The 24894-nt window shown below is 38.2% G+C and overlaps 1 protein-coding gene across 5 annotated transcripts in view; it reads left to right on the top strand.

The window, feature by feature from the left end:
• Positions 1-24894, top strand: part of RIC8B (RIC8 guanine nucleotide exchange factor B) — a 110823-nt gene that overhangs the window by 33615 nt on the left and 52314 nt on the right. For all 5 annotated transcript variants that reach the window (XR_010747800.1, XR_010747799.1, XM_066355992.1 and 2 more), the window contains exons 3-4: positions 3824-4432; positions 16156-16250. Coding sequence is in view for 3 of the 5 variants with exons in the window: in XM_066355992.1 (XP_066212089.1) it covers positions 3824-4432; positions 16156-16250 (704 nt within the window). In the remaining 2 variants the exon portion in view is untranslated. The remainder of the gene's footprint in view (positions 1-3823; positions 4433-16155; positions 16251-24894) is intronic.

The raw sequence follows: 24894 nt of genomic DNA, 5'->3' as shown, positions 1-24894 counted from the left end.
AGGTGAAACCGCTTCTGTTCCCAAGCAGTCTGGAGAAGGAGTGCAATGCCCCAACAGCTCATTCTATGAAAAGGTGAAAACTAAGTGCTATTGCTGGCACAAAAAGAAAGAAAGCAAAGGAGGGAGTGGCTGGGAGGCTTATATAGACCCCTTAGATCTTGAACTAAGCCTAAGAAAAAGAGTAGGGTTCTGACTGATGGGTATGATAGCAGGGAAGGAGCAGTGGACATATGGTTAGGGTACTGGAAGTCAATTTGGTACACTTGGAAAAGAAGAAGGGGATATGATAGACATCAGTAGGAAAATGGACACTGGCTCATTTCAGCTAAAAAAAACCTGTGTACACTCAACAGAGGAGAAGTTGTAAAAAATACTACTTCATTCCTTTTTTTTTTTTTAATTAAGTTTGAGGTGAGGAGGCAGAAAAACAAGACTCCGGCATGTGCCTTGACCGGGATCTACCAAGCAAGCCCCCTACCAGGCATTGCTCTGCCCATCTGGGGCTGCTGCTCTATTGCTCAGCAACTGAGCTATTTAGTGTTTGAGGTGAGGCCATGGAACCATCCTCAGCACCCAGGACCACCTTGCTCAAAGCATTTGAGCCATGGCTGCGAGAGGTGGAGAAAGAGAGAGAGAGAGAGAGAGGAGGGTGAGGGATAGAGAAGCAGATGGTCACTTCTTCTGTGTGCCCTGGCTGGGAATTGAACTCAGGACTTCCACATGCTGGGCTGACGCTGTACAGCTGAGCCAACTGGCCAGGGCCTACTTCAGTCCTCTTGCTTGGTATGCACTTCTCTAGTTCATCCAAATGTGGTACATGATTTATTAATTTGTTCTTTATGATATTCTCTGAATAGAAATTATAGTATTGAGTAAAGCAATGAGTGTCTTATTAAATATCACCTTTTACCCTGGCTGGGTAGCTCAGTTGGCAAGGGCATTGTCCTGATACACCAAGGTGTGGGTTCAATCCCTGACCAGGGATCAAACCGATATGCAAGAATCAACCAATGAATGCATAAATAAATGGAACAACAAGTCAATTTCTCTCTTTCTCAAATCAATAAAATAAACAAATATCACCTCTTGTTTTATATTTTGAGTATGTCTTTGATTTTTTTTTAAAGTTGTAATACAAATAAGAGGGCTGGAGGTGTTATTGTTCAAGAAGTGGAAGGACTTTATAGCAAAAACCTACCTAACAGTCATTTTGTGAGACAAGTCTGTAATGAGAAGTGATATATTTAAGAAAACTGTGCTTTAAAACTAGATTGATTGAAAACTGAAAACTACAATAGAATTCTTTTCTTTGCTAGTTGATCTCCTGTAAGACCTTAGATGCGGTAGTAATTAACTATAAATTTTGTAGTTATCTCTCATCTCTTTCATTTAGCTCTCTTATGTCCCAGAGCTTCACAGTCCATTTGTTTTATTTTATAACCTTGGCTATTCCAACTTATATTCATGCTTTGCTCTTTTTCTTTCTTGAGTCTGAAGGCAGAGGAAGACAAGGGCCATATTGCCCATAGATTTTTCTGGTGTTGTTTTTGGTTTAGAATGGAAGGTATGTAGAACTCCAGATTCGCACATATAGTATTTTATAATACTTTATTACCCATTTCTTAACTTAAATATGAAAGTAGATGGTTACCCTCTTCTGTAAAATTATGTGGGACCAAGGATTATTGGAATCCACCCCCAGGAATATAACACATAAGAAGTTGTAGGTGGAATTTGGTGGGCGTAGATCTTGGATGTGAAAGATCTGAAACTGGAGAAAATTTTTCCTGTTTTATATATTTTTAATAATGGGCACATTATACTTTACCCTACTCCAAAACTACATTAATTAAAAATATGATTTAACAATGATATTAAAACATTAAATGAAAGATCCTTCTAGTTATCAGATAAGGCAGAGATAGAGTTGATATTGTTACAAAAAATTTTTTTAGCTTGTCAAGTTAATTTTCTTGCCACCTCCACTTACAGAACATAGTATAAATATGTTTTAAATTGGTTTCATTTTTATAGCTGTACTAAGAAGGTGTGCATAGCCTGGGATTCCTACCAAAATCTTAATGCTTGACCTGCAGATAGCCTTTTTCAAAAGAGTTAAAGCCTGATGATAGGTTAATAAAAACTTTATGAAATCAACTATTGGTTATAGTTGTTGTTGCTATTGTTTTTATAAAATATAATGAGTACAGAAATGGTTAGCAGTGGAATGATTATACTTGCTCCATGTATAAAGCATAAACTTGAAAGACCCAGATCAGAAGTCAATGGAGAAGAAAGCTGTATATTGAATTTTAAGAGAATGAATGATCAGTGGTTCTTAAATTTGGCAATGATAGAAATAACTACTTTTCAAAAAATTCAAGAGAGAGTAGTACACTTTGGATTCATTTTAAAAGAATTGTTTCTGATATAGTAGTAGCAAGATTTGGAATCAGTACTACTACATGTTTGTGTAATCTGTGCTCTACACCAAGAAAACAAAAGAGAACTAAGATCTTGCCCACACTCTGAGCTTCCCAAGTCATGTGTGCTGGCACGGGGCTGCCAGAGAAAGGAGACTTTTTTTTTAAATTTATCTACCCAGTAGGAACACACTTTTGCAGTTACAGGTACTTGGTCTGCAGTTATTTGTGACTGGCTCAAAGACATTATATATGTGGGTTAAGACCTCTTTGGAACCCAACCCAGAATAACGTTAGCAGTTTTGTCTGCAGAAGATCTTTGGGGTGTCACTCAATGATTAAATGGTATTACATGTTGACCCTGGCCAGTTGGCTCAGTGGTAGAGCGTCGGCCCAGCATGTAGAAGTCACAGGTTCAATCCCTGGCCAGGGCACACAGGAGAAGCGCCCATCTACTTCTCCATACTTCCTCCTCACCTTCCTCTCTCTCTCTTCCCCTCCCACAGCCAAGGCTCCATTGGAGCAAAGTTGGCCTAGGTGTTGAGGTGAGGACAGCTCCATGGCCACTGCCTGAGACCCTGGAATGGCTCCGGCCTCAATGGAGCAACGGCCCAGATGGGCAGAGTATCGCCCCCTGGTGGGCATGCCAGGTGGATCCCTGTGGGGCGCATGCGGGAGTCTGTCTCACTGCCTCCCCGCTTCTAACTTCGGAAAAATACACACACACACAAAATGTTATTACATGTTAGCTAAGGGGAGTTACAAGATTTATAAAACATGGTGCTACTTATATAGAACTATAAATTCTGAAGAAATATCACAGCTAAAAGTTGGCAGAAATGCATACCTGTTAAAGTTTTTGTTTGCTTGTTTTTTTTTTTGGGGGGGGGGTTGTTTGTTTTTATAAGAACCTATAGTTGTAAGCAATTGTGAACCAAATCTCAAGACATTAATCTTTACTCTGGGAAGGGAACAGCTATGATTCTGACTGATTGCCTTCCATCCTAATATTATGTCTAGTCTGATGTTAAAAATTCATTGAGAACAAAGCTATTTGAGAAATTTGAAACTAGTCAATTTAAAAGAGAATAATTGATTTTATAGAAAGAATCTTGGCTATAAATTAGGGAACCCATTATCTAGTACTTTTTACCCCACTAATTCACTGTGGCCCAGTACAAGCAATTTAACCCCTCTAGTCCTTAATTTCTATATCTGTAAAGTAAAAGATATATACCAGATATAAGGTCTCCTTCAGTTATAACATTTCTGACTTAAAAATAATAAAATTTTCTAGCCAGATTTTGAACTGCTACTAAATACATGGGTAGAGAAAAACATTCTATTTTAAATCATTTAAGCCAAATAATGATTTTTGCATTCTCATTCTTATTTTTCAGAAACTCTGTGAAGGTATATTTAAAATCCTTGTAAAGGACATCCCAACAACATGTCAAGTGTCCTGCCTGGAAGTTCTCCGCATTCTCTCCAGGGACAAAAAGGTTTTAGTTCCTGTAACAACCAAGGAAAATATGCAGATACTGCTGCGACTAGGGAAGCTAAATGAGTCGGATGATTCTTTGGAGAAGGTCTCAGAGTTCCCGGTCATTGTGGAGTCCTTAAAATGTCTGTGTAACATAGTGTTCAACAGTCAGATGGCACAGCAGCTCAGCCTGGAACTTAACCTTGCTGCAAAGCTCTGTAACCTCCTGAGAAAGTGCAAGGAGAAAAAGTTTATCAATGACATTAAGTGCTTTGACTTGCGCTTGCTCTTCCTCTTGTCACTGTTGCACACCGACATCAGGTCACAATTGCGCTATGAGCTCCAGGGACTACCGCTGCTAACCCAGATCTTGGAAAGTGCCTTTAGCATCAAGTGGACCGATGAGTATGAATCGGCCATAGACCATAATGGACCTCCTCTCTCACCTCAGGAGACAGACTGTGCCATTGAGGCCCTCAAAGCTCTCTTCAATGTGACAGTAGACAGTTGGAAGGTGCATAAAGAGGTAAGGTTAAAAGGGCATTGTCTACTATGGAATTTAGTTGGCAAGGGAGGAATGCTAATGGAGGAAATGGAAAAAGTTTCTATTTCCCCCATTAGTCAGTTTTATGACTCAAGATTAATTTCTTAACCATTATAATTATGTCTTATTTTTTCCATTTGTATAACACATCAGAATAGAGTGAAGATGGGCTACTGTTTTGTAAGATGCCAAATATAGTTTCTTTTCTGAGTTGTACTATCATGTGTCTTCCTTTTTTTTTAAGTGCCTCTTTCAGTAACAAGATATAAGATTTAAAGGGAAATAAAACAATGTGTTCCATAAAGGTATAGGCGTTTTCAGTGGCTGCCATCTTAAAAGTTAAGATAAATCAGGCCATTTGAAATTGATCAATCAGAATTTATGTCTGCTCAGAAGAGTAAAAGATACTGTATCACATGTCATCCCAGTTTCCTAGTGTTACTTTGTAGTGTTAGATAGCAATCAGAAGTGTGGGACTACAAGGAGATAGCCATGCTTGTAATGTACACAGTCCTAGAAAACCAGTACAATTACATGAGAGTATGGGAAGGTTATTTTAAACCACTTGACTTATTTCTAGAATAAGATCCTTGTCTGTGGCTTGGACGGTCCAACAACCCAAAGTGAGGCAGATTTGATAGTTTATATTTGAGAACCCACAAGAACAGTATGCTAAACAAGAAACTTAGTTTAAGGAAGTCAAAAATTTTAAGTGAAGCAGATGTACACTTTTTTTCTTTGCTTCTAGAATTTTAACATTTCACATTTACCCTCTCTCCTAACCTTAAATAACTGATGAAATTAAGCCTCTGCCTTTAAAAATTAAAAATTTTTAAAAAGAAGCATTTTGGTGCCAGAGCAAATTATCTCTTCTGACAATTGACTTTAGGACTTAGGTTAACATTTTGCTGTGTCCATTTGAAGTGGTTCTCACCATGAATAAAGTTCTGTTTTTGCCAGCAGTTTACTTTGAAAGGATTATCTCAGTGCAGTACTGTAGTGGGAGTGTGCAGGCATCTGCGTTTTAAAGTGCAAATAGGTCTATATTTTAAAACCAAATATTTGAAGATCAGTCCTCGCAGCTATTTTAGATGACCATAGTATGGTCAGTTTTTCCTGAGACTTGGCAGAAAAAGATGTGGAAAGCCCACATGCTCCATTTATGCTTTGAAACCAAATATTTGAAAGTATTTAAAATGTTATGTCTCTATGCTTATTTGGTACCCTCTATGGTTATTTTTCTTACGCTGTTTGTTTTGATGTTTTTAAGTTTTCCATTGAGTTGCAAGAGCTCTTCTGAGACTGTTGGTTTGCCATTGTTGGATCTCCTGTTATTTAAATTGTGCTCAAAATAGTAGCTCACACTATTCAGATTCCTTACAAAAAGGGTTTAAAGGTTTATAATTCAGTGGCTGCACATCAGTGTATGTATGGGATGACGTGTAATAAATATTAGTAAATTGAGACTAGACCTCTTAGTGGGGCTGAAGAAGCTTTAGAAAATGTTGATGTGGCAAATACTCATTCTGTGTTATAGAATGTTTATTCTATAAAAGGCATATGAGTATCAGTAGTCCTGAAGCAGGCATCTTAGCAGACCTAGTGCTCTTGTGAGCTGTGGATCAATGGTACAATCATTAAAAAATGTACCGCATTAATATTATTCTGGGCTATTTATTATATAGTATCAGAAATTTAAACAGTATTGAAGCAGCATCTTGCCAACCTATTAAGGCAGGAATTTGGGAAAGGTTATTTTAAGCCACTTGCATCTCCAAATTCAAATTTTAGCATTTAGTCAACCAATCACTCAGTCAACAAGTATTTATGAACAGTTGATAAGTGTTATGCTGGGTATTATGTAATATATTGGCAGTAATAGCTATAGTCTCTGCCTTCATGAAACTCCAGTCAGTTCTGTTAGTGAAACAGGTAATAAATAAACAAATATATAATTTAAATTCTGTTAAGTGCTAAGAGAAACAGTACAATGATTGAGAGTATTTAGTACAGTCATGGAAGACCTCAAAGGTCCCTCCTGAGATCTAAAGACTGAGAAAGATTCAGCCATTTGAAGAGCAAGGGGTAAACAGTTCCCAGAAATTGAACAGCATGTGAAAAGACACAAAGATCAGTACAGAGTATTTTTTAGTGAGGTACCCATAACTTAATATAAAGAAAATCTATAATAAGGGCACAGAGAAACTTGCCAGTAAGAATTCATTTACCTGGGTTTTAATATCTTCTTGAATGTCAAATGAAAGGCATCTCTCTCCAATTGAGCAAGCACCTAAAGAATTGTTAATATATACTTTAAAATACCAACTGAGATAAAGGAATATGGAAATAATACACACTAATTATAGAAGATACATGGGGAAAAGAACATCCAAGCAATGAGAAAATATGAATTACCTACCACTCCAAGATAAGCACTGATTGCATTTTGATGTGTATCTTTCTAACCCTTCTCCATTATATAATATATAAATATAAATGTTTTGTGTGGTTTTTTTGTTTTTTTTTACAAAACTGGAGTTATTTTATAATCTTGATTTTTTTTCTTTTTCACAACAGATGTTCTAGTAGAATAGTAGTTTTCAGAATGTGTTCCTTGAAGCATCAAGCTCCTAGGAGTAGCCCCCGAGGGATGAGTGGGCAGCACTCCAGGTTCCCCACCCTCACTTTATAAAGAACACATTTGATTGTTGCTATGTATCTTTTTAAATTCAGGTTGTAACTAGATTTCATTTCATGGATAAAAAGAGTTCAACTAAAAAAAAAATTTTTAACAACTACTTTCTTCTATTTATTAAAGGTTGATAAATCCTTATAAAGGAATAGTATTCCTTCATAAGGATTTATCAATCTTTAACAAATCCTCTATGTATAGGCATTTAAATTATTTGCAAGGCTGCTGTTTCAAATAGTAATACAGTAAATTTTCTCTTTTCTCTTTCATTGGGGGGGGGGGGAGGATAGTGAGGCAGGATTCACCCTGCAACCCTGTCTAGGGCCTATGCTCCAGTATTGAGCTATTTTTATGCCTGAGGCTGATGTATTCAGACCAACTGAGCTATCCTCAGTGCCTGGGGCCATGCTCGAACTATTTGAGCCACTGGCTGTGAGAGGAAAAGAGAAAGAGAAGGGGAAAGGGAGGAGAAGAGAAGCAGATGATCACTTCTGTGTGCCCTGACCAGCAATCAAACCCAGGACGTCCATATACCTGGTCGACACTATATCCACTGAGCTACCGGTCAGGGCCAGTAAATTTTTTCTTTCTTTCTTTTTTTTTTTTTTTGTAAATTTTCTTATTGTAAAAATCTTTGTAGGTAAATTCATAGTAGTGTTGTTGGGTCAAAGGGTTTTTTAAAATTTTAAGGTTTGATATGCATTCCAAATTGACTTTCAGAAGAATAGTACAAGTTTATATCTTTTCAAACCCTGGGCATTTCATTTTTAAAAATTATTACCTGTTTTACAGCTCAGCCATTACAGAAAATACAGATGTTTGGTTTTGGTTTTAACTGTTTTAGTAGGTAATTTTATGACTGTTCATTTACAATTAACCATAAACAGAAAATTAACAACTAGGTTTTTCTTGAGGTTTAGCAAATTTGTGCCATTTGTTCATTTTTAGGTTCATGCCTCAGTGTTAAATTCCTGCCTGCCTGCTGATGCCATCAGCAAATTAATTTGGAGATTTCTTTCCATTCAGTAGGAAATATAGTTGGCCTTATTTCCACATATGGTGTCAGTCTTGTTTTCCTCCCTTTCTCCAACCCATTCCCTCCCTTCCTTTTTATCTCCCTTTCTTAAAGGCAGTGTGTTTAAGAAGGTCAAATGATTTCTTTAGCAGGACCTGAAGTTAGTATCAGAAAGGTGAATTTAAAAGGTCTTGTCTTGCTTCTGCTTTAACCCTTTGCTTCTGTTAATGGAGGAAAGCATGTTATTTTAGAGATCCATTAACTCAGGGGTCTCAAACTTGCGGCCCGCGGGCTGCATGCGGCCTGGCGAACAATTTTGTGCAGCCCGCAGACTAATCCACGAAGTTCAAAATATTTTGGATAAAATTAAGTAAGCCTAGGGGCCTACTTGTATTTTTCATTTCTCTAGCATCCTAGCTAGATATTAGCTTAGTTAACAGCAGTTGTGATGCGAACTACAGTTTCTGGTCGTTTTGTGACACTGAGTAAACTGCATGTACGATTGTGCTTGTTGTACTGATTTTTTTTTGTTTTCAACTGCAGTGAGAAAAGTGTTGCGTAACAGTTGCCTTTTGTAGACCTAGTGCGGGCCGCCGAAGGGCTGTGATCTTGCTCTGCGGCCCACATGCTGAGTTGAGTTTGAGACCCCTGCTGATTAACTCAACATACTTCCCTTCTGCAATACTTCCCAGGTGTCAATGGACTCTAATGGCAAAATACAAGAATCAACAGGCATAGTAGAGCCAGACAACCAAGTGCAAACAGAGAAGTAGTTTAAGTACTAAGTAGTTAAAGATTGCTTTTTGAGTGAAATAAAAACAGTGAGTATCCTTAGAAAGTAATTGGGAATATCACATTGTAACAGAAGAGGTTAGTTCCATGATTATTTTAGAGGCTATTTGAGGGAAATAGCCCAAGGACATGATATTAATTACGGTAGATAAAAATAAATCCTCAAGCTGTGCCATGTTTTTTGCTACATCACTTTTTCAACAACCATTTATCAGGTTCCCAGTATGTGCCAGGCACACAAGATACAGGATAAAGTATCACTGTCCTCAAAGAACTAATACTCTAATAGGAAAATCAGACCTGTTAAGGTAGGTGGATATATAATTATTTGTTATATTATTTACTATTTTCTATATGTTCAAAAATAAAAAAGAATCACCTCAGCAGTTCATAGTTGCTTCAAATGCCATATGTTCTAGATCTTTGAGGGCATATCAGACATCACTGGCATAGCCTTTCCACTAAGAAAAAGTAGGTGTTCAGTGAATATTTTCTTAATGAAAAATAAAATGTGATACAGTTTGATATCTGTATGGAGAAATTAGCATCAAGTTGACAGGAAGGGGGGAAAGTTCATGATACTATTTAAATTTTCAAAACTATCAAAAACTTTTCTAGAAGCCTAAAACTTTTAATGACATTGTTTATTTGAGCAGATGGCTAGTCTTTTTGGAATTACAGCACTCTATTTTATAATATTAATATTTCCTTTTGTAAGTTCATTCAAAAAGCATTTTTTACTTTATGTCCAGCACCATGATAGATCCAAAGATAGATAAATATTTTTTGCCTGTAAGAAGACAGAGGTGCAATTTAGTAAGACAAAAAATTACGGTACAGGTAAGCAAAAGGGTCAGGGTAAAACAGACTTTGGATGAAATGCTACCTAAAATATTTCCAGATAAGGAAATATTACATGCATTTGTGCACACATATCTTTGTCTGTATGTGTGTTTCATTTTTTATAGAATTAAAGTTGAATTTCTATAGGATGAGTCTTCTAAATTTTATCTAAGTAATTAGAACTACCCTGAGATAATAAAACCAGTTCTCTCAGGCATTGATTAGGTCAGTTAAAGCTTTGCATTAAAAGGTGTGAGGAAATTGATACCTTTACCAAAAAAGTGAAATCTACAGCTTGCACACGAGAAAAAAGCCACAGTACAGTAGAATCTCTAAAAAAGAAATAAAGGCTGTATAAAGAGATCTCAAAGAATTTCCTGAGTTTTGTCATCTCAGTTTTTTTTTTGTTGTTGTTTTTTTGTCATCTCGTTTTTATTTTCACTATCACAACAAACCTGATTGCTTTCTCTCTCTTCCTCCTCCCTTTGTCCTTAGAGACTCTTTTCCCCCTCAGCGTTTGGAGATAGTATTATTTCACAGAAGAGACTATTGATGACTTAAAGATATCAAAACTAAGATTATGAAGCAAGTAAATGACAGTTGTATAACATGAGTTTGTATAACATTTTATAAATAATACTGTAATTATAGTTAATCCTTCTATTATCCTTGTGAGATGGGAACATTAACCCCATTTGAGAATGAGAACACTAAAGATCAGAGAATTTAATTTATAGAAAATCACACAGCAAAATAACCAAGACTAGGAAACTATGTCCACTCTAACTTTTATTAAGTAAGACTTATCTTAAATGATAGCACTCATTCAACAAATATTGAGACCTACAGAGTAGAATAAAGAGTCGAGAGATAAACCTACCCATATGCAGTCAACTGATCTATGATACAGGTAACATTGAATTACAGTGGGGGAAAAATGGGCTTTTTAAATAAATTGCACTAGCCCTGGCCGGTTGGCTCAGCGGTAGAGCGTCGGCCTAGCGTGCGGAGGACCCGGGTTCGATTCCCGGCCAGGGCAAATAGGAGAAGCGCCCATTTGCTTCTCCACCCCTCCTCCGCGCCTTCCTCTCTGTCTCTCTCTTCCCCTCCCGCAGCCAAGGCTCCATTGGAGCAAAGATGGCCCGGGTGCTGGGGATGGCTCTGTGGCCTCTGCCCCAGGCGCTAGAGTGGCTCTGGTCGCAACATGGCGATGCCCAGGATGGGCAGAGCATCGCCCCCTGGTGGGCAGAGCGTCGCCCCATGGTGGGCGTGCCGGGTGGATCCCGGTCGGGCGCATGCGGGCGTCTGTCTGACTGTCTCTCCCTGTTTCCAGCTTCAGAAAAAATGCAAAAATAAATAAAAAATAAATAAAAAAATAAATAAATTGCACTAGATCAATTGTGTGGCTGTATGGAAAAAAAAAAGAATTTGAATCTCTGTCTAAAAAATTAGTTTGAGATAGGTAAGAGACCTAAATATAAAAAGTAAAATAAGCCCTGGCCAGTTGGCTCAGCGGTAGAGCGTCGGCCTGGCGTGTGGAAGTCCTGGGTTTGATTCCCAGTCAGGGCACACAGGAGAAGTACCCATCTTTACCTCTCTCTTCCCCTCCTGCAGCCAAGGCTCCATTGGAGCTAAAGTTGGCCCGGGTGCTGAGAATGGCTCCATGGCCTCCACCTCAGGCGCTAGAATGGCTCCGGTTGCAATGGAACAATGCCTCAGATGGGCAGAGCATCGCCCCCTAGTGGGCATGCTGGGTGGATCCCTGTAAGATGCATGCAGGAGTCTGTCTCTCTGCCTCCCCGCTTCTCACTTCAGAAAAATACCAAAAAAAAAAAAAAAAGTAAAATAATAAAGCTCTTAGAAGAAAACAAAGATTATCTTTATGACTTTATCTTAAGTCAAACATTTCCTAAATAGGCAAAGATTTCTTAACAGGACAAAATAAAGATCAAACCATAGAGGAAAAATTGACAAATTGATTTTCATTAAAATGAGTTCATCAAGAGAAGAAAGTTAAAAAGGTAGGCCACCACGTGGGAGAAGATATTTAAAACACATATGCAATAAAGGACTCTATCCAGAATACATTAAAAAGTTTTACAAATCTATATAAATAAAGTCAGTCAACATAGAAAAATAGGCAAAGGACTTGAACAGGTACTTTACAAAAGAGCTAGCCAAATGACCAATAGATGTATGAAAAGGTGTCCAATTTTATTAGTCATCAAGAAAATGTACAATAAAACCATAAGACCACTGCAGAGGAGAATGATTAAAATTAAATAGGCTAACAATACCAAGTGTTGAAGCAGCTGTAGAAAACTGAAGGGAGTATAAATTGGTTTAAACACTTTGAAACACTGTTTGGCATTCAGTACCTTCTAAAGCTTCACCTGTGTATATGCCCTATGACCCAGCATACCAAATGACATGTCAAGAAGTATGTTCATAGCAGCATTCTTCAGTATAACCGCAAACTGGAAATTCAAATGTCCATCAAGAGTAAGATGGATAAGTGAATTGTAATTATATTCATTGTATTCAGTAGTGTTTTCTTAACCTAACTGTGGTAAAAGATCAGATTTTTCCCCCTAGCTGTCAGAATGAAACTTTCTTTTTAAATTTATTGATTTGAGAGAGAGATTTGTTGTTCCACTTATTTATGCATTCATTGGTTGATTCTTGTATGTGTCCTGACTGGGGATCTAACTTACAACCTTGGTGTAGCAGAACTATGCTCTAACCAACCGATCTACCTGACCAGAGCCAGAATGAAACTTATTTAATACAATATTACACATAATGTTAAACTGCTTGAAAGTTTCTAAGTGCTCCTGTGCATCTTCTGTACCCATAGCATTACAGATCAGTGGCAAATAGGGTGCAGACAAGCAGTGGTTCACAAACTGGCCCTGCGAGTAGCATTTCTGTCTCAAGTAATGAAAGTGAACAGACTGCACTTACAACAATGTGGATGAATTTCACAACCAGATATAAAGGGGTCTAGATTTTCTGATCCCATTCATATAAATTTCAGTGACAACAGGAACTACTAACCTGTGAATTAGATGTTAGAATTACTCTTGAGGAGTGGAGGATTGTCACTTGAAGGGGCCAGGAGGGAATCCTGGGGTTCTTAATCTTGGCATTGTGTCATTTTTGAGCTAATTGTATGGATGTGCTCATTTTATAAAAATTGACCTAGCTGTATACTTATGATTTGGGCTTTTTTTGTTTGTCTTACCATTTATGTTAAAAATGATCGAATATCTATTATACACATGCCCTCTAAACTTGTGAAGTAACAGGTTAGTGGAGAAGGCAATGTATAAATATATGCAAGTATCTAAACAAATGTGGAGTTACAAATTATGGTTTTATGAAAGAAATCCTAGGAAGACAAAGTGATAAAGAATAATGAAAGAAAGAATCAACTTACATAGTAAGGTGGTTGAAGAAGGGACTTCTCCAAGAAGATATTTTAACTGAGACCTAGAGGATGGAAAGGAATCCAATGCCCAGAGTGGAGGCAACTATCAGGAATTTGAGTAGTTATTTTGAGTAGAAAAATAGAATTCAGTGGATTTATGGTAAAAGAGGGCATTGCAGACATAGGGTATAACTTGGGAATTGGTGTTATGAAAATTGGGACAAAAGGAAATGGGATAGAAAGAAGTAGGATTTGGGGTTTTACAGTTTCAAGTAATGGAAAGAACAAACTGGATAGTTTTGCAAGAGGCCTGTCAACATCAGTATGAAAAGAGAACAATTGTGATTGATACCAAGAATAAAGCAAAATCTAGTTTAGAAGGAAGTATATTCCCAGTTAATTTTCAAAACGAAGGAAAATATGATTAAGAGTTAAGTAATAGATGAGTTTTACATGCATTCAATGTGCTTTTTGTAACTTGACATAAATAAAAGTATATTTACATGTTAGAGATTTTTGATTCAAGCATTTGAAGATAGATGGCAAAAGGGACAGTATTCATTCCAACTTTGCCAGTCTTAGTGTCTCTGGCATTGCACTGGTCCCTTTTATCCTTTACTCTTCACCATTCCCCCAACACAAAATTATTTCATTATCGCTCATTTTAGCTTTATCAGTATCACCTTTTGCTTCTTTCCTCCCTCATTCTTGCTCCTCTCCTTCAAATGTTTCATTGAAAGTACTGAGCACTTTCATGTATATCATCTTCTTTAACTCTTTTACAACCCTAACAACCTAATGTTTGTGGAGATGCATGGGGGGAAACTTTGGCTCAGAGAATTATATGATTTGTCTTAAGGTCACAACCTACACTCCTGAGTCCAGGCACAGTGCTTTTTCTATTATGTATTGAGGTCTCATTTTTTTCAAATCTACCCATAACGGTGCTACGTGTAATTATTTTCATCGGTATTATGAGTAATGAAAGTATGCCCTATTGTTTGTTAGATTATTTATAAGAGACATCTTCTTTCTAGAAGGGCTGAGTTATATATCTGAATATAGGATATATATGTATAATGTGTGAATATATTTCACCTTTAAAAAAAATTTTTTTTTCTTCTTTTTCCAAGTGAGAGGAGGGGAGGTAGACAGACTCGCACATGTGCCCCACCAGGATCCACCCAGCAACCTCCATCTGGGGCCAATGCTCTGCCCATCTAGGGCCATGCTTGCAGCTATTTTTAGCATCTGAGGCAGAGGCTCCATGGAGCCATCCTCAGCACCCGAGTTGATGTACTTGAACCAATCAAGCCATGACTGTGGGAGGTGAAGAGAGAGCGAGATTGGAGATGGGGGTGGGGAGAAGCAGATGGTCGTTTCTCCTCTGTGCCCAGACCAGACATCAAATCCAGGACATCCACATGCTGGGCCAACACTCGACCATTGAGCCAACGGCCAGCGCTATATTTCGCTTTCTGTAGACTTTAAATCAAATATATATCCTGAAGTTTAAAAGAGATGAATATCTTTTGAAATAGTCTTTCTGAAGTATAGCATATCTGCGATCTCTATTATAATTACCACTAATTTTATGTCTTCTTAATCACTAAAAATCTGGAAGAAGAAAATATGATTTTGATGCAGGTAAATTAAATAAATTATAGTGACCCAAGATCTCACTAAAAATGAGGTAAACCCAGTGATTATTCAGAGCTTAGTTTATTTTCCACTGTTTGCCTACTTCCTTCTAACTCTGTCTTTTTTTTTTTTTTACATTTCATGTGAGAGGGAGAGAGACAGTGGGGGGGGGGGAGCAGGAAGCATCAACTCCCATATGTGCCTTGACCACGCAAACCCAGGGTTTTGAACCAGCAACCTCAGCATTCCAGGTCGATGCTTGATCCACTGTGCCACCACAGGTCAGGCTCTAACTCTGTCTTTAATACCACTACCAATGAGTAAACATTAGAAAAATAGATTAAACTCAGATTACTTGTTTTTCATCACTTGCTGGTAATTCTGAGGAAATTTAGGAGCAAGATTTGGAGGAACTAGATTAAGAAGATTTATTAAAATGAAGATGATAGATTATAGATTTTAATACATTTCTTTTGCAAGTTAAGAGATGAGACATTTTTATTAAGGATATACAACCTGGTCCTAAAATGTCTGATAGCATTTTATTCGCATGAACTTTTATAATGACTAGTAAACTGGAGCAGTATACTACCAAAGAGAAGAATCTAGACTTTCTAGGAATGGAAAAGATCCTTAGTTGAATTGATCATAAGATAAAACAGTGGGTAATGCATGGATGCTGATCATGTTTCTCTTTGCCTGACATGCCCTAAGGCAGTGGTCCCCAACCTTTTTTGGGCCACGGACCAGTTTAATGTCAGAAAATATTTTCATGGACCAGCCTTTAGGGTGGGACGGATAAATGCACAAAATAAAATTATGTAACCGGCGTAAAAACTGGTATTTTAAAATATAATTGTCAAACTTACGAGACAGGCGTCAAGAGTGAGTCTTAGACGGATGTAACAGAGAGAATCTAGTCATTTTTTTTAAATAAAACATTGTTCAGACTTAAATATAAATAAAACAAATAATGTAAGTTATTTATTCTTTCTCTGCGGACCAGTACCAAATGGCCCATGGACCGGTACCAATCCGCAGCCCGGGGGTTGGGGACCATTGCCCTAAGGGAACTGCTAGATCAACAGCTTCTGGTTTCAGCTATTTGTGGAGGTGGCTGGAGCTGTTGATGTGAGACAATGACTATGACCTCTTGGCGTACAATATAAAAAAGACTGTTTTGAAGGGAAGACAGACCATAAGATGACTCCCAGGGATGTAGTGATGTACCAGACTCCTTCACTAAGGCATTCAACCCCCAATTTTCCTCCTCCTTTTTTTATTTGCCATAGAGTGATTCTCATCAGTTCCGTGTCATGGCAGCTGTCCTTCGCCATTGTTTACTAATTGTAGGTCCAACTGAAGACAAAACAGAAGAGCTGCACAGGTAGGTAACCTCTTATTGATATCTCAATAAAGGGCAACATCAGTTCTTATTGTTTTTATGCATCTAATTTTAATTGTTATAAGCATAAGAAAATGAAAATATTATAGTAAATCAGGTAACTGGTAGGTTAAAAATCATTACTATTCTCTGAAGAGAAATTTTCATTCTGTCCTCTTTGACTTATAAATTGAGCCCCAACAAGAGAAGAGAATTTGTTGCATTCAACAAGAAAACCCAGGACAACTATAGTAATAGGGCACAGTTATTGAATACTGTGTATGGTATTATGTTAAATTATTTAAAAAATTAACTCCTTTTAATCATCACACCAGCCTTATGAGATAGGTACTACTTTTTCCCTTTGAATAGATGATGAAAGTAAATCTGCAAAAAAGTAATTTTGGCACTACCTCTGCTTTGCAGGGTTTTGTTGTTGTTGTTGTTGTTTTGGAATAGAGAGAGACACACACACACAAATAGGGACTGATAGACAGGAAGGGAGATGAGAAGCAGCAACTCATAGTTGCGACATCTTAGTTATTCATTGATTGTTTTCTCATACATGCCTTGACCTGGGGCCTTCAGCTGAGCCAGTGACACCTTGCTCAAGCCAACAACCTTGGGCTTCAAGCCAGCTACCTTGGGCCTCAAGCCAGTGACCTCAGGCTCAAGCCAGCGACCTTGGGCTTTAAGCCACTGACCTCTGGGCTCAAGCCAGCGACTATGGAGTCATGTCTATGATCCCACCCTCAAGCTGATGACCTGGGTCCTCATCATCCTAGGCCAATGTTCTATGCACTGTACACTACCTGGTCAGGCAATAAATTTAAAAATGGGTTTTTACTTGTATAAATTGCCTTTTGACCATTCATAATATTCTGTTTTCCAAAATAGGGCTTAAATAAAACTATAGAAACACACTCAGAGTATAAAATGAAACATACTGTTGTTATATTTCAAGCAAATATAAACCATACTATTTGTGTTATGATTGGCAGTTTATTATTAGATATTATGAGTTTGTTGGTAGGTTATCTTTATGTACTCTACCCTGCAAGTCTTCAAAAGATAAGTTTTTTCCACCATGAAAAAGTATAGTTTTTTATGCAGCCATAGATAAAAAAGTTCCTTTAATTTTCTTGAAACTCTGCTTTTAAAAAAATAATCAGATAACTGCAATAAATCATATCCTCTAAAAAGATTTTATAGAGCATTTTGCCTTACCATAACTATTTTCATAATCAAGAGTCACTAGTAATTTAGATACTAAAACTAAAAGAAAATGGGGTTTATAAACCCAAGAGTAAGTTGATATATATATATTTTTAAGTCAGATACCACAAGTTGAAGAAATGCATATAAAGATGTGAGAACATTCAATACAAAGTGTATTGAAAGTAATTGTTACACCAGTCACAAAAACATTGCTAAAGGTGTCTCTGAAGAATGAATTTAGTATTTTAACATAGCTCCTGGTATCCATCAAAATGGAGCAAAAGTATAGAGGTTTTAAAAATGTTTTTTTAAAAAAGTAATCAGATTTCTTTATTTTCCTTTCTGGTATCAGCTTTAAATACTATTTTCCTTAAAATTTAAAGATATTTTCATTCAATTTACTTTTATCTTAAAGGTTGCTTTGATAAACTGTTAGCTACACTGTAAATAAAAAGGGCTTTCCATAGAACCACAGGCAGGATTTATGAGTATAGAATTTTCAATGGCCTTACTGGAAGATTGAGGTTGCTGCTGACTTGACAGTTTATCTGGAATGGCTCTGCATATCCCTTTAATCTGAATTAAAGTGATTAGTATCATTTGAGCAGTAATGAATCTAGGCTAATCCATTTAATACAGAGAAAACTGCATTAACCTCAACGGGCTATTTTAGGAACTTTACTAGAATTGTAATATCTATTCAATTCTGCTCATTTCTAGTGACCTAGAAAACAGTTTATATGTGTGTAAGACCTAAGTTTAAGGAAAAAAATCAGAATGTTTCAAAGTAACATCTCATTTCATTTTTAAAGTTATTTTTAAGGGTTTTTTTAATATTTTTTTGACACTGATTTGTTTTAAGAAAAAATGAAATAAGTAAACCTGGACAACATAGCATATGGTTATACATTATGAGCAAACTCTCAAAGGGTTACAATATTGATTAAGTGATAAATTAATAAAGCACTCCATCCCTGTCCCTGAGTAAGTTCTCAGTACCCGGGGGAGCTGTTCCTGCCTGCACCACAGCGTTGCTTCTTCTGTTACTATTATTGCAATAAGTAATTATACTTGCCATGTAAGTAATTATACATTGGCTTTAGATCCAATACTCAGTTCCAGATCTCTTTCTAAAAAATGTTTTTTGGAATTTTGTTTTGGAATTTATTTCTATGTTTATCCTGGGACTGTGTAGAGAAATGTTTTCTGTTAATCTAAGTTTTTCTCAGGCCATATATGTTCAGGCCATATGACATACACGTATGTCAGGAACCTATTAAGGTGTTCTAGGAGATGAGTGATTAAAAAAAAAAAAAAGCTTGGCAGCAGCTTTTTCTGATACATTGTCTCTATAAGACAGTGCCCCCTGCCCCTCAGAGAAATGAAGAGGACAAGAACATAGAAATAAAATGAATTAGCTCATAATGACAGCTGACTTGACCTTTATTTCCACTGATTAGCATCCTAGTTTTTAAAATCTATTTGTTATATTTCGTTTTCTTTTGTCTATACTTATGGTAATAAGTAAATTGTTACGATCCACCATCTTTGCTACATTAAAGAACAGCCTAATTCTGTTCATCATTACTATCTGTATTTTTTAGCCCTCTTGTCCATAATCAATAAGCTTAGCCATTAACAGCTGAAAAAAGTTATATGTGGGTATGGTTGTGGTTTTGTTTTATTTTGGAGAGAAGGGGGAAGATGGAATGGTCTGTACACCAGAGAGGAGAAAGAAGAGGGCCAGATCTGATTTAATATCTCTTAGCCTCTCAATCTAATTTCTTTCACTCAGCACATTGGCATCTACTGAGCTTTTTTTTCTTTTTCCACCCAAAACAGCCAGTGTGTTTAAAAAGTACTTACCTTCTGCTTTTTGTTATTGTTGTTTCTTTGTTTAAGCCAAGTTGTTTTATCTCACTTATTGAAGGGGACAGTTTATTGACACCTCCTTACAATGCTAAGCATAATTTCTTTTTTTCTCAGCTTTGATGAGATATAATTGACATGTCGCGTTGCATAAATTTCAGGTGTACAGTGTATTGATTTGATACCCTTATATATTGCAAAATGGTTGGCACCATAGTGTTAACCAAGTGTAATAACAACATGTCAGGCTTAATAAATGTTTGAAAATTGGATGATTCTATTTTGACTTATATTTGTTAAATGAGTACTTACTGTTAGACACTATGTTGAGCTCTAAGGCAACAAAGATGAATATAGTACAAGCTATGTTCTCCAGGCCTCCCCAACGAAGGGGTAAAACCAACTTGTAAGTAAATAAGTGCAGTTGTTTTGGTGTTGTGTCAGACATGAACAGGAAAAGGAGGATATACTTTGTCTGGAAAGATCAGGGAAAAAAGGTTTTATTTTTGTTCTTGTTAGCATTAAATTCTTAGATTTTTAAACTAATTTTTACTGTGAATAGCAGTTATCTAGGTGAACCGGTATTTTCTGAACTATAGCTGAGCTCATGCTAGGTGGTTGAAGGATGCAATTTCAAAGTGCATACTTCAGAGGAATATAGAGTCTAAATGGGAAGATGACATAAATATTATGAAAAGTTAAATAACAATTCAGGGCAAGAATAGAAGAGTTATCACAAGATAGTTTTTGAGTAGTCTCCCAGTGAAATAATTATCCAAATAGTAATTGCTAATAAAATCCAAGGACAAACTCACTGTGATCTAGCATGAGGAAGGGACTCCTCCTCATTCCTCCTGTACCTATTCTCCACCCTCATCCAGACCTCTGGTTCCCTGATGATTCCTTTTTCTCCTATTGTCCCTGTATAGGTTTACTTTTTTCACTCTCTAAAGCACTGCTTTTATCATTTCAACCTGCTAGCCTTCAAGCACCCAGGCCCATATCTTTTAGACCACCTTCTTTCTTCACTACTAAACTCAAGCTGCTCAGTCCTGTGGGAGTTTTACCTAACCTGTCAGCTTGGTTCATTCTCTTCACTACACGCAGAGTTGTTTTTTAAAAAGCAAATCTCTGTTTAGAATCCTCTCATGGCTCCCCTGTCTTTACAATTCAGAGCAAATTTCTTTTGCCACTGTGCATTTATTAATGATCTGCAGTTTCATCCAGGAAATTCCTGTTTCCCTGGCTATTGCATCGACTCCTTGGCCAGCACAAGTTTGTTGTAAGGTCTTCAGTAACCCATATGGTACAACATATCCCTCATCATGGCAGTCCCCTTTATAATCTCCCCTGTCCCACTTCACATGCACACACCATTCTGGACGTGTTGCCTACTCAGGCCCCTCTTTTAAGGCCTTAGGGATCTGTTTTCATTTCCCCACAAATACCATATACTCTCATTCTTCCAGACTTTGTTGTTCTCTTCCAGACTTTGCTGTTCAAAAGCTCCTTAATAGTTGCCATTTACTATATGCCAAGCAGAATGCTTTTACATGCCTTTTTTTCCTTTAATCCTCACAATAATCTGGTGGGATAAATTTATTTCCCTTTACTTTAGAGATAAGAGCACCAGGGCCTAGAAAAGGTCATATAATTTGTACAAGGCACACTTTTATGAAGACCAAGAATTCAGCCCATTGCTCTATAAGTTATCTTGTTTATTTTTGCATATTTAGCACATAGCATAGGCATAATAAATATTTGTTGAGAATGAAGTAAGGTTTAAGCTAGTCTTAAAGATGGCGATATTCTGGCCCTGGCAGGTTGGCTCAGCAGAAGAGCAATGGCTTGGTGTGTGGATGTCCCAGGTTCGATTCCTAGCAAGGGCACACAGGAAAAGCACCCATCTGCTTCTCCACCCTTCCCCCCTCTTTTCTCTCTATCTCTTCCCCCGCCCCCTCCCCTCCAGCCAAGGCTTCATTAGAGCGAAGTTGGCCCTGGTGCTGAGGATGGCTTCATGGGCTCCGCCTCAGGCACTAGAATGGCTCTGGTTGTAACAGAGCAATGCCCTAGATGGGCAGAGCATCACTCCCTGGTGGGCATGCCAGGTGGATCCCAGTTAGGCGCATGCGGGAGTCTGTCTCTCTGCCTCCCCACTGCTATTCACTTAAAAAAAAAAAAAAAGAATGACGATGTTCCAGGCAGGAGAAATCATAGACAAATACAGAAATAGAAAACAGTTACCAGATCACTGTGGGTTTAAGAGGTATATTTTGCTGAGAGCAGCATTCAGGGGTCTTTCCAGCCATAACATATAGAAGTTTGCTTGACACTTCCTTACCTGCACTGCTCCTGTCTTCTTTTGTCATTTGCACAAAACTCCTCTAGATGTCAGCTATCTGACTCTTCTGTTATCCTCTCTTTTTTTTTTTTTTTTCGTTTTTCCGAAGCTGGAAACGGGGAGGCAGTCAGACAGACTCCCGCATGCGCCCAGCTGGGATCCACCCGGCACGCCCACAAGGGGGCGACGCTCTGCCCACTAGGGGGCGATGCTCTTCCCCTCTGGGGCGTCGCTCTGCCACGACCAGAGCCACTCCAGCGCCTGGGGCAGAGGCCAAGGAGCCATCCCCAGAGCCCGGGCCATCTTTGCTCCAATGGAGCCTTGGCTGCAGGAGGGGAAGAGAGAGACAGAGAGGAAGGAGAGGGGGAGGGGTGGAGAAGCAGATGGGCGCTTCTTCTGTGTGCCCTGGCCGGGAGTTGAACCCGGGACTCCTGCATGCCAGGCCGACGCTCTACTGCTGAGCCAACCGGCCAGGGCCTGTTATTCTCTCTTGAATCCAGTCTGTCAGGCTTTAGTCCCACTATTGCCCCAGAATTGCTATTACTAAGGTCACTAGTAAATCCATGTTGCTAAGTCCAGTGGACATTTCTCATCCAGTGGACATTTCTTAGTTGTCTTTTTTTTTTTTTTTTGGTAATTTTTCCATTGATTCAAGATCTAGAGAGGTAAGGGAAAGGGGGAGGGCAGGGTGGGAGAAAGAGAGAGAGAAGCACCAACTCATTGTTTCACTTACTGTATTTTTCACTCCATAAGACGCACTTTTTTCCCCTAAAAGTGAAGGGGAAAATGCCCGTGCATCTTATGGAGTGAAAAATACAGTATTTTATTAAATATTTTAACACACCATTTGGTTTAGAAATTTTTTTTTCTTATTTTCCTCCTTAAAACCCTAGGTGTGTCTTACGGTCAGGTGCGTCTTATGGAGCGAAAAATACGGTAGTTGTTCCATTTAGTCATGTACTCATTGGTTGCTTCTCATACATACCCTGACCAGGGGTCAAACCCACAACATCTGGCACGCCCAGTTGAGGCTTCATCTTCTGAGCCACCTGGCCAGGGCCCTCAGTTATCAATTTACTTAATCTGTCCACATCATTTGTCAAGGTGACTCCAGTCTTACTTAAATACTTTCTCCCAGGATACCATTCTATCTTAGTTTTCCTCCTATCTCACTAGTTGTAATTTCTTCCTCTACTCTTTAGCCTCTGAATGATCGAGGGCCCTAGGCTGAGCACTCATTGTTTTTCAATCCACACTCACTTCCCTTACTGATCTAATCCAATCTTTTATCTTTAATTACCATCTACACGCTAATAACTCCTCCATTTATATCTCTAATCCAGGTCTCTCTCCCTGAATTCCAGACTCTTATACCTCACTCCACACTAACATATTCACTAGGAAGTCTAATATACATCCCAAATTTAACATATTCAAAATTAAACTCTCAACCTTCCCCAAAAAAGCCACTTCTCCTGCCCTGGCAGGATAGCTCCACTGGTTAAAGCAGAGGTTCTCAAAGTTTACACAGCGCGCACTGGTGTGCCCTAGAAGATTTCCAGGTGCGCCCTGTGGTATTCCAGAGAAATATGTTCCTGTTGGGGACCAAAAAACCAACAGGGTTTTTGGAGTTGAGATTTTTGGGGAACAAAGGTGTGGGGAATTGGCTGTAAGCTGACAGTCTGCCCAACCCCTCACCTCACTTGCCTGATTAGGTTACAAAAGGCTGTTAAGCTGTGGTGCTGGATTGTTTACACTACCCCCCATGTTCTCCGGAAAGACTGGAGGCAAGTTTCTTCTATCCATTGTTTAGTGTCAAGTTAAGAGGATATGTATGGTGGGGGTTTTCTGCTCTCAACACAATTAAGAGTAAAAAGAGAGGAATTCTTCAATGTATTGATGAGGAAATGGGAGTTTGCCTTTCAAATAAATGCCCAAATGTAAAGCCAGGAACCGCCATCATGGCCATTCACGTGCAGGTTCGCATTGGATTCAGACAGATGATAATGAAACAATGGAGCCAAGAACTGGTGGGTCATTAGCTTTAATCCTAGCTTGCACCTGGCAGGCAAGTAAAAACACACACTGGGCTCCAAAACCCACTCATTCAGTGCTCACAAAGCCACTGACTTATCCGAGTTTCCTAGAATCAAATGTTTCTAACCTCACCAGTCTCACACACCTCTCCTCCTCATCTCCTCTCTGCACAAACTGGCTTCTCCTTCAACACTCCGCCATCTTGGCTGCCTCTCCTCTCCTCCACGTGGCCTTTCTCTGCTCTCTCCTCTAATGCTAATCTCAGGAACCAAGAGAGCAAGCTCCTAGTCTGCCCCACTTTATAGTGCAAAAATCAAAACCCCTTTAATCCAATATACAAAATAGGGAAGTCTCTGATACAAAGTCTACCCCACATCAAAAAGGGTAGGAAAGGCTTAGTCCTAAAACCAAGCCCCAGGCTACAAGGATCCTGCCTGCCCACAGCCTGCCCCTAACACACATTAATATCACCTGGGTGACGGGCTTCCATGTGGGCAGCGCCATTTTTAACAAAGTGAGCATTATATATTTTATCTGCCCAATACCAAACATTGAAGAAATCGCTAGGACACATCAGGCTCATGTTTATCATAAACACAAGAATGAAAAACAACACATTCACACCGGGACCTGCTGAATTTACTAAATCTTACTAAGAATGTATTTATATATTTAAAAAGATAACTTGTTTGTCTTTTTTAACCCCTCTTTTTTACGAATTCTTTTGCAACACCTTAGTTGTTCATTGATTGCTTTCTCATATGTGCCTTGACTGCGGGCCTTCAGCAGACCGAGTAACCCCTTGCTCAAGCCAGCGACCTTGGGTCCAAGCTGGTGAGCTTTGCTCAAACCAGATGAGTCTGCGCTCAAGCTGGCGACCTCGGGGTCTCGAACCTGGGTCTTCCGCATCCCAGTCCGACGCTCTGTCCACTGCGCCACCGCCTGGTCAGGCTCTTTTTTACGAATTCTAAAAAGCATAACTAAAAAAATGTAACATAAAAATGTTTTTTAATGTCAGAATAAATTTAATTTTGTCATATTTATTTCGTTTAATTACCATAAAAGCATGCTTGAACTTTATATATTTTTCTTTAATATTTGACTTAATTATTATAACATATTTCTCAGAAATTTGTATATAATGCGCCTACAATTATTTGTAGAATTTTATTTATTTTTTTA

Source organism: Saccopteryx leptura, chromosome 1 (genome assembly GCF_036850995.1).
Source record: "Saccopteryx leptura isolate mSacLep1 chromosome 1, mSacLep1_pri_phased_curated, whole genome shotgun sequence".
NCBI classification, from domain to species: domain Eukaryota; kingdom Metazoa; phylum Chordata; class Mammalia; order Chiroptera; family Emballonuridae; genus Saccopteryx; species Saccopteryx leptura.
The sequence above is the reverse complement of the archived record's forward strand: the minus strand, read 5'-3'. Positions and strand labels throughout refer to the sequence as shown.